This window comes from Abramis brama, assembly GCF_963993115.1.
Source record: "Abramis brama genome assembly, chromosome: 3".
NCBI classification, from domain to species: domain Eukaryota; kingdom Metazoa; phylum Chordata; class Actinopteri; order Cypriniformes; family Leuciscidae; genus Abramis; species Abramis brama.
In genome coordinates this window covers 11,599,720-11,610,713 of record NC_139965.1, presented here as the reverse complement: position 1 = coordinate 11,610,713, position 10,994 = coordinate 11,599,720, and the positions used below count along the sequence as shown (strand labels likewise).

General features: G+C 37.3%; 1 protein-coding gene across 1 annotated transcript; it reads left to right on the top strand.

The window, feature by feature from the left end:
• Window positions 1–241: 241 nt before the first annotated feature.
• six7 (SIX homeobox 7) lies at window positions 242–8,415 on the top strand. The gene is made up of 3 exons (XM_084108605.1): window positions 242–883; window positions 5,487–5,650; window positions 6,895–8,415. Exons 1-3 carry the CDS (start codon window positions 476–478, stop codon window positions 7,097–7,099), a joined length of 777 nt encoding a protein of 258 aa, XP_083964731.1. The 5' UTR covers window positions 242–475; the 3' UTR covers window positions 7,100–8,415.
• Window positions 8,416–10,994: the final 2,579 nt, after the last annotated feature.

Below are 10,994 nucleotides of genomic sequence, written 5' to 3'. Positions count from 1 at the left end.
CATATGCATTAAACCACGACTGTTTTCACTGACAGCATCATGACTCGATCTCCCAGTATTTATCCAGCAGAATGAATTAAAGTCGCTGTCCTGACAGTTAGTTAGTCTAACAACCAGTCCCTCCGCGATCAGCAACCCCCCGCTAAGTGGCTAATGACCGAGGCGTATAATCCTCCTCAAAACAAGCACAAAGATGCTAATTGAATCTCTCTATAAATAGGCTTGACTTCTGCTGCTCCTCCTTTACTAGAAGCGGCACCGAAAACGCCGGTGTTCCGCGAGATCACGCAGATCCTACCGAGAAATCAGTCGGTCAAGAGCTACATTACACAGGTGTCTCCTCAAGTCAGTGGGAGTTTATATCGCTTTACTCGAACTGAATCAGAGAGACGCGTTTAGTGGATCCAGCGCGCAATGGTGAGATAAGGAGGCGCGCAAACTTTTAAATCACAATCCCTGACAGACAAACCTAGTCATGTTTCCTCTGCCGATGTTCACGGCTGAGCAGGTGGCTCGAGTCTGCGAGAATCTGGAGGAGACTGGAGATATCGAGCGCTTGGGCCGGTTCCTCTGGTCTCTGCCCGCCGCCGTGCCCGGCTCGACCGGGGAACTTCTCAACCGTCAAGAGTCGGTGATGCGTGCGCGCGCGATCGTGGCTTTCCACGGCGGGAATTTCGAGGCTCTCTATCAGATCCTGCAGAGTCACCGGTTCACGCGCGAGTCCCACGCGAAGCTGCAGGACCTGTGGCTGGACGCGCACTACCGCGAGGCGGAGCGGCTGCGGGGGAGACCGCTGGGCCCGGTGGAGAAGTACCGAATCCGGAAGAAGTTTCCCCTTCCTCGAACCATCTGGGATGGCGAGCAGAAGACGCACTGCTTTAAGGTGAGAGCCTTTTTCAAAAGACTGCGATGATGACGTGTTTTAACGGTCATCAGCATCGTAAATCCTGCAAAGTTTTTTTATATTGTCCTTTTAAAAAAAAATGTTTGTAGCCTACATTTATAATACTAAACTTAGTATTATATTACATTTGCACCCTAAATAATAATAATAATAATAATAAACTAGTTAACTATTAACTGACGTGTTTTGACGGTCATCAGCTTCAGTTTTTTATAGTTAATTGTTTTTTGTTTTTTTTTGAATGTATGTACATTTATAACACTAAACTTAGTATTATATTAGCCTATTTGCAACCAATTAAAAATAAACTAAAAAAAGTTAACGCTGCTGGATGAGTGATGTATAGTTCATCTTTCATCTATTCTTTGTTGTGAAAACACTACTGTGGCGTTTTTCTTTTGCTATTTGTGCAAATGGGAACACAAAAAAATATATATATTTAATGTAGTCTCCCTTTAGAAGTTTACCCAACTATGACGACTTCCGGTTCTGAGAATCCCGGAAATGTGAAAAGGGTCTATTGTAACGTTATTGATGACTGAAGGAAGGATAGTAAAAGTGACACACCCACTAATGCCGCCTTGGCACAGTAATATTTGTACGAAAACCTTGAAATGACACAAATAGAAAGATGAGAGTTATGTAGTGGCCATAGATTTTAACCCCTTAACTGCTTTGTTAAAGGTTGAATTGAAATCAATTACTGCCAAACGTCACTGAATAGGATGTCTACTTCATAAATAGTATGAACATTGTGGAAATATAGATCACTCAAACCATATTTGAAAATGGAAGATTCCTTTTATGGTCACCAATGGAGTCTGGTTGTCATTTAGTGGAATATAGTTTGGTACTGCGCCTAAACAAAATCTTACTGAAAGCTCATTTTTTTGAGAAATCAATCTCAGATTTGTTTAGATTTATGGCTTTGGTTTTCTTGCCGTTTTAGAGTAAAATGTGTTTTATAAAATATACTATTTTATATAGAGTAAAAATAATTATATTTTCACATTTTACATTTTCATAAACAAAGTTTTTGTTTACTTCACTTTCATATATTTTAAGCTACCAAGTGTCTCCTTTAAAAAGTAACCACACTTAAGTCTGTGCTTCAAAGTATCCAAGATTTATAACAATTGTTAAGTCAGTTTAGAAGCACAAAATATATCTACAAATCTAATTTCAAGCACTGACTCATAAACATTTGAAAGATTTTTAAGATTATAAGAAACAAATTCAGTAAAGTGTGTCCAACATTTGACTGAAAGAATCAAGTGATACTGTATCTAGATACTATTAATTTAGTAAGTTCAGACAACCTATAGTTAATGGATAATGCACAATTTCTGTTTTCAAATATGACTTTCTATGAATATAATAATTTTTGTAATATAGTGAATTTTGTGTAAATATTATGTAAAATATGCCACCCTTCTCTCGTTATCAACCACTGAAAATTACATATCAGTAGACCAAATCCATATATATATATATATATATATATATATATATATATATATATATATATATATATATAACACACACACACAAATACATGCATATATATAAAACACTAATTTATCTGTTTAAAAATGTAGCATGTATTCATTAAAAACTCAGTTAAATATTAATTAGAATGCATTAATCAAAGCCTTAAAGTCTAAAAAACAAAAGCCTGCTAAGAGTGCAATACTGAAAGGAAATCAGGATTTGTATCTGATTCACTAAATGTTTTTGGTCTTGTTGTAACATTGTAGATGAATTGGTTAATTCAAGCAAAAAATATAACTGGTTGCACTTTATTTTAGGCCTAAAGTATGTGTACTTACAGTGTACTTACCTGAGAAAGTACTGGTTATATAAGGTAACTACATGGGTAAAGAGGGTAGGTTTTGGGTTAGTACTTAGCTATTACCCAGTTATTGCAATTCACAAGTACACTTGTACATGGGGAACAGGACTCTAAAATAAAGTGCTCCCATATAATTCATTTCTACTGAATCAGCCTGACTACATTAAGTAACAACAAAGTCATTTGAAGGGTCTGAAAACAGATCTTTGGGTCACAACTGCATTTTCACTTTTAAAAGTGCAAACAAACAGGGACTTAATTACGCTGCATTCTCAATGCGACAATGTAAACACATCATTAAGCTCCTGCACCTATGATCTCATGCCGAGCGTCTCCACGCGTCAGGATGCTTGTATAGAGCGCACGGCGCATTGAGACGTCGCTGTCGGTCTGTGTGCAGCTTGTTTTAAGCCTCTTGAGCCGAGGACCACCTGTGGCAATTAAGCTCTCTTTCCGCACAGATGACTTTCTACCTTTTCACCCCGCTCCAGACACTAGTGCTCAGATTAACTAACAGCTAAACAAAGCTCTCATAACGAGTCCCTCATTGTTTTTGCAGACTGGCCGAATGTGAATTGCAATGGAAAGTGGATTTTAATACGTGCAGCGTGGCGGCTCGGGTGCTGGGTCACTTTACAGTAGTTACTACCGCAAGGAAATGAACCTTAATCACTGGCCAGTCGACAGATTACTCCAGCAGACGGTAAATGAGATCTGATGGCTAGCTCTTTAACACACAAACTAGGATTGACTTCACAAGCCCTGATCCAGGAACAGTGCTTTAAGCCTAATGCCAACTTCTGTCCTTCTTAGCTCGGGTTTCCAAGGACATTATGATGGAAATATCTACTATTGCGTGACTACAAATGCATCTAGTGAAGCTAATTGCAGTGAGTCAACACTATAAGCAGTGGATTTGATTTCTGACTTGAATACAACCAGTTTTTTGGGGGTCAGACAAAACATTTTTGCAGTGAAATGAGCTGCAGGATTGATCCTCATTAGCAGACAAATAAAAATGTGATATATAAATACATCCCACCCAGCAGTTTTGAAAAGTCCCACTTTTATTTGAAAGTCCCACTGTAGTGAATCATTTTATCCCTTAAAACTCATCTTTGATCACCAACATTACACATTTAAGCGTTTTTTCTTCATGCCCTTGCCTCATTTAGTATACGCGGTTCTATGAATATGCAAATGAGCCCCGCCTCCACTCACTCACTCAGCTCAGAGATCCACTCGTTGACGATCACACTTTGATCTGATTGGTTACAAGGTAGTTTGTGACGTCAGAAACACCAGCGATTTCAAAGCGTGTCTTTGGTTCACTGCAGTTTTAAGCAGAAAATACTCAGCAATGGTGTCGACTCATAGCCTGGTAATACCAAACTCTGCTACTTCGCTTTGCTTCGTAGACAGAGTCTGGCATGGCATAATTGAAAAGCGTTTTATTTCTCGCGGGGGGGGCTTGTCTGAAGTTTAAAATCATTGGTTACCCGTAAGCCAATCACATAACGTTTGGTTATGGCGTGTGTTAAGCGCATGCTCAGCCGCATCTAACTTCCACTGTAAACACATGTATGATGCGAAAACAAAACCATCGAGCGAAATACCGGAGTGAACATGCCTGTGAACGACTTTTGCAGATTATGTGAAGTAAATCTACGCATCCACGGTACAATCAGCGTCTACGTCACGGCTCTCAGCCCGCCCTCTGTTCGTTGATTGGCCGGCTGTTTTCAGGCCGGAGGAAAACGGAAAGCTCTGACTCTGTCTCAGACTGAGTACAGAAGCGAAATGAAATTGAGCGGAAGAACGAAGTCTGACGTAGTCAGGCTAGTCGACTCATGGTTTGTCCAGACACTTGGTTTGTCTTAAAACGTATTAAAAACAGCACATAGACATATAAAGAACATTAAAAGCCTGATTTTCACCACAGGGGGACTTTAAATGTGCTATAATAAGATATAATGCTATTATCCTTCTTGAGCCTTTTAAAGGACTCCAGTGAAACTCGCAAGGTTGGCCAGAAAGGTTATTATAGGTCAGTGTTTCTTGGAAACGTGAGACGTTATTTCTGGATACGTTATTTCTGGATACCCACAAAATAGCCTTAAACTAATTGGAAAAATTAGCTGAAAAAAAAGGAAGATGATGACTTTATGATTCAACGTATGCACTACGACTTCTTTAAAGTTTGGGTTAAAGAAAATTACTTTTACTTAGTAAAGTTGCATTAAACTGATCGAAAGTGACAGTAAAGACATTTGTAATGTTACTAAAGTTTTACTTATAATGTTACTAATCATCATAGATTACTGAAAAAATAAATGTTTCACGGTTTCCCCAAACATACAGCAGCACAACTATTCAACATTGATAATAATAATAATCAGAAATGTTTCGTGAGCAGCAAATCAGAATGATTTCTGAAGGATCATGTGACACTTAAGGCTGGAGTAACGATGCTGAAAATACAGCTTTGATCACAGGAATAAATTTACATTCAGATAGAAAACTGTTATTTTAAATAATAATAATAATAATAATAATAATAATATTACCCAATTTACTGTATCCTTGATCAAATAAATGCAGCCTTGGTGAGCAAAAACATAGAAAATTGTACTGACCCTTAATTTGTAAATGTTAGTGTAACTGTGAAGTTAGCAAGAAAAATTATCTTTTTGGACTGAGTAATAATGGTGTTGATTCTGTGTTTTCCAGGAGCGAACCCGTAGTCTCCTAAGGGAATGGTACCTGCAGGATCCCTATCCTAACCCCTCCAGAAAGCGTCATCTGGCTCAGGCCACCGGTCTCACTCCCACACAGGTGGGCAACTGGTTCAAGAACAGACGACAGCGGGACAGAGCGGCATCTGCTAAAAACAGGTACACAAACTAACATACAGTATCACAGGTACACTGGAGAAATGAATCGCTGCACGATTAATCGTTAAAACATGGCGATCTCGATTCAAACACACACCATCTTATTCCTAAATGACAACGATTCGCCTGTGTCTAGCGAACAGTCAGATCTGTGTTCATGCTGCCCCTGAGACAGCTTCACAAACTCTTTTCAGTCACGCAGCATCATTATTTCTGTGTTATACATATAGAAGAACTGGGATAAAAGTGTAGTGCGGATATAAACACTGATGTCTACGGTAGTGATCAAAATAGACCTTTTGAAAGTAACTTGACGCTTCAAAAAAAGACTGTATCGATTACATCGTTACACCAGTAGGTGGCGACAAGCGACTGTTAAACATGTGTTTGTCATTGAATCATTCATTCAAGAGATTCGCTCAAAAATGCCGATTCATCCAGTAGTATTTTATGAGCGAGTCATTGAATCATTCATTCACTATTTAAAATTAGAGATATTTTTTAAATAGACTGCAGCAATTAACATTTTGCCTGAACCTCTGGTAAATTACATTTATTTTGTTCAGTTGTCTGTTCAGATTCCTGGGAGAATTGAAGAACGATTCTTTAGACGTTTCTTTCGCCTAGGAAACTAACTGAAATAAAGAAGTTTAAGTTGAATTAAGCTGAATAAATTGAAATTGTTGAAATTGAAGCTATATAGATTTTTTTTTTAAAACTAATAAAAATGACAAAAGCACATAACAAAATTCCTAAAACTTAAACTAAAATGAAATATTAAAAAAACTGATTTAAAATATTAATAAATACTATAATATTATACACATAATATGAAAATAACTTTTTTAATTAACTAAAATCAAATATATTTATGTTGACTCGAGCATAGAGTTGCATTTACTTTAATATTCATCAATATTATTGTTCTGCCTGCACTGACACCATTATATGAGAACTGAACTGAGCTGGACGATGACAACACGCTTTTCCCCAGAGCGGCTATATATATATATATAAATTAACTAAATGAATAGCTTTTTTACAACAAAAATGATCCATCACTGAACTTACTTAAGCTGGACGATGATGCTATTTTCTTCTGGAAACAAACTTTGTTGCATTATTTTCCTGTTATCTCTGTAAAGCTCCTTTGAAACAACAATCAGTATTGTAAAAAGCGCTATATAAATAAATGTGACTTGCCTTGACTAGAGTGAACATTCTTCTCTTGTTTTTCTCCCCAGACTACAGCAGGATTCCTCACTCCTTCCCTCCGGTAGCTCTCCCGAATGTTCCTCCTCGGATCACCACACGCTCCTCCAGGGCTCGTCCCCGCGGCGTCCCGGGAGCCCGGAGAACAGCGACTGCAGCTCGGGCACGGGGCCGAGGGGGACCGGGGCCTCCACGCCCGACATCTCCGTCAGCAGCGACAGCGAGTTCGAGTCGTGAGGAACGCCTCGTCTGGATCCCGGCAAAGCGTATAGATGCACTTAAAAGAAAGACTGAGAAATCAGCTTGTGAATGGACTTCCAGATTTGACAAAAAAACGCTCCCTCGTTCATGCTTGGTCTGTCCCTGACCGAAGAGGAACTACGATTTCAAGACTTGAAATTGAACAGACTGCACCTCTTAAAAGGCATGTGCCAAATAAATCTCTTCGGGATCATTGGCTTTTTTTTAACCATTCAGATACTCAGGTGGCACAAAATATGAGATGTATCAAACACAGGAAATATTATGCAAATTTTGTACATGAAGTCTAGTCTAGGTCCTCCCTTTCGTAGCACTACACACGTCTGTCGAAACCGCGAAAGAGAAACGGTCCGATCTGCATGTCCATTGAGAACGGAAGGTAGAAATAACTTGCTGCTCTATGTTTTCATTAGAATATAGCGTAGAGTTACTTGCGCTAACATTGCGTTGTTTTGGTTTTTTTGCTGTTAAATGAGGATATAAAACACTGGAATATAACGATGTCACTCTTAGAAGAAAAGGTTCTATATGGAACCTTAAACAAGGGATCTGTCAGGCGTTACATATTTAGAACCTTTGAATATGGGATCATTCATTTTCTTCTCATCCTTTTTTAATTTAAATTAAATGTTATGAATTAAACAGTTTGTACACGTACTTTATCACTGAAAAAAAATTAAATAACCCATTAAACATAGAAGTATTATGCAATCATTTAATACATTTCTCCTTATATATAAAACCTTTTTGGCATTTAGTGTTCTTTAAAATTAAGTCCGATGTAGAATCCCAGACAGCAACATAGTGTCGGCCCAGATCCAGCCCACATCTGGGACAAGCGGATTCCACACATACCAGATGTGGGCCGACAGTTGCATTCTGGGTATTGAACCTTTTTTTCTAAGAGTGTAGTCTGAACGAACATAGATTAACTGGCATGTCATGGAATATTAATGCTGCTGAACTTGAAATATGCTATGACTTCTGCGCCAGCAAAACTGCGAGGTTTTCCTCGACACTAAGAGAAAGTGTTTTAGTATCGTAGAAATGACACACATCACCTTTGAATTAACCTATGCATACTTTCTGTACGTTTTCATTTCAACGAATGGCATTACTTGTCTCGGTCATTTTATGTGCCTACACTTTGAGGACGACGTCAGACTGTATGATCGTCCGCTGTTTTTCATTTTCGCACTCATACTCACCGAAGTTACAAGAGCGGGATTGTTTTGTTTTCATTTGTCTGTTGTTTGCAATTTTTAAATAAATGAAATTATTTTTTAAGCAAAGAGCTGTGTGTTCAAAACCTCCTTTGTGCCCTTTACGGCACTTACTAACATCAACTAAATGAGCCATTGATGAAATCATAATGTCTTTACAAAACCTCAATCAACATTTCAAGAAATAATTTAACAATAAAAGAAAATGTGTCATTACAAACATGTACAACCTGCTTTTTCTGTAGAACACAAAAGCAGAAAATCTGACCTCTAAAAAAATCATTTCAACTATATTTTATTCTAAAATTATATGTTTTGCACTGTTAAATATATTTTCTTCTGTAAATGATAAGGAAACTCATAGCATATATTTTACTGTAAAAGGTAGGTATTAATTTGTTAAAAAGGCTATACATTTTCTCAATTATGAAGCAATTCATTCTTTTATTACCTCATTTTCAACATATTTTACAGTAGAAAAGTCCCCCTGCAGTCAATAATTTTGTACCTTAAAACTCATCGTTGATAATCAAAATTACATAGGCTATTTAAATATTTTCATATTTTCAAAATTATTATTTTTTTTCCTGTGAATATAATTTCTTCCTGCCTTAAAATAGCTTAAATGTTACTCTAGTCTACACCCTTGCTTCATGAATATGCAAACTAGCCCCGTCTCCGCCAATCACGGCAGCCCAGATTACCTGATCCACTCGGTAGTAAACACTACACTTTAAGTAGAAATATTGGTTTAATTCAGATATGTTAGAACCAGAAACAGATTTAAAAGAAGTCAGTAAATTACTGTACATTTTTGCCATTATTCCATTAAAACTAATATTTTCGGAGTGTAACAGTAATATTAGTGCAGTCAACGTTAACGCGAACATGCAAATCATTATTTCCAGTTCAATGTGTTAAAACATTTTACGCTATTAACGCAGCATCCGTTTTTTTCTGTCATCCTTTAAGGTAGCGTTACATTAGCTATATGATCACGCTCTTATTCATGCAAATGCTTTTAAACCATCCAAGCGCGATAAGACAAAAGATACCGCGCTGTCTGTGAATGTCCTGTCACAGAAAGACGCGCACTAGTAACTTATGGAGTTCTCTTTTGTGCTTGAACAAACAATAAAACAGTCCCCCCCCCCCCCCCCCCCCCCAAAAAAATTTTTTTTTTTCTGACTCGTTAGTTTAGATCGTATTTAGATATAAAATGTATGACAAATAAGGGCGTGGTTAACTTTGATTGACAGCTTGATTGACAGCTTAGGCTGCGCCAAGGAGAATGACAACATAAGAAGCGCCATTTTTTAACACAGTTGAAATATAATACTACTGTTTCTGTATCATGAAATGTAGTTTTAAGAGTTTTTCAGGCGAGAATGTAGTTGTTTAAAGCTCAAATCTGTGGTTTATTTAAAGATTTATGAAAATTTTATCCAATTGTGAGATCCAGCGATGACCGGAAGCTCGGCGTCATGTACCCCGCCTGGAACAGCCTTTCCTCGGCTAGTCGTTCTGAGGTTTGCCGCTGACTCTGGCGTCTCTGTAGTGGTTAAACGAGATATAATTCGTCTTGTCTATATCTAATGGGCGATTTTTGGTCTTGTGAATCTATAATTTGTTCTCTGGCCAATCGTTTTGGCTGAGGGGAAGTTTCATAACTTTATAAGCTATTTAACTTTACCGTTGTATGGTTAGACTAGAGCGCTGACTTTGTATGTTTGACTGAATTGTTTGCTTTATTTGTATAGCTTCTTTTACCTTTTACTTATACTTTTATAATGGCTAATATTGATAAAAGTGAAATTTAACAAAAAGAGACCGGTTTGAGTTTTGTCATTTTAAATTTTAATACAACGAAGATGATCTGTAAAGTTGTTTACTGCAAAATCTGTTGTTTAGTACAAATGCACATATTGCCTGGACCATATTAAAATGTTTAATATTTTTATATTATATTTAAAACGAAAAGAGGCAGGTTTGTGTTTTATATTTTGTTTTTTATAAATAGGCAAACGTTATATGCAGTGAATATAATCAATACGCATTGCCTGAACCACATTTGTGTGGCTATAATGTTTTTTAAATGAAAACGAAAAGAGTTAGTATGGTGTTTTATAACATATTTCGTTGCCTAAAATATACACAGAGATAACCGGAGTAGCAGAGCGAGCTGAGTGACGCGCGCTGCGTCAGAAGGTGGGCGGGGTTAGGATTTCCCAAGATTTTCCAAGATGGCGCCGCCCATACCCCCCATAAACGGCTTCAAAACCGTTCTTCAGAAAGTCTATGGGTGACGTCACAGATGCTTTGTCCATTTTTTTAAAATTTAATTAATCAAAGAACAAAGGGAACAGAGAAAATTACTCACTGCTCTTGACTAAAGAACTTTTGTAGCTTCAATAAGGATTAATCTATATTTAATTAATAACTTACGCAGTGCAGACTGTTTGATAACTCAATGTCTGTATATTTCCTGCCTGTTACAGAAGGGGAACAGGTAAATATGACATTTATTATGGGGTTATGTGAGTATCGTTTTAAGTTCACTTAAATGAAAAGTTTTTTGAAGCCTAATAAATGTTAAAAATTGATAGCTTTCAATAATACTGTAATGTTGAATAGCTATAATGTTTAAA

What these genes read in the sequence shown, in the direction of transcription:
- six7 (XM_084108605.1), top strand. Translation starts at nt 476, where the DNA reads ATGTTTCCTCTGCCGATGTTCACGGCTGAGCAGGTGGCTCGAGTCTGC. An exon ending in AGAAGACGCACTGCTTTAAG is followed by an intron (nt 884 to 5,486) that starts GTGAGAGCCTTT and finishes TGTGTTTTCCAG; the next exon opens with GAGCGAACCCGTAGTCTCCT. An exon ending in GCGGCATCTGCTAAAAACAG is followed by an intron (nt 5,651 to 6,894) that starts GTACACAAACTA and finishes TTTTCTCCCCAG; the next exon opens with ACTACAGCAGGATTCCTCAC.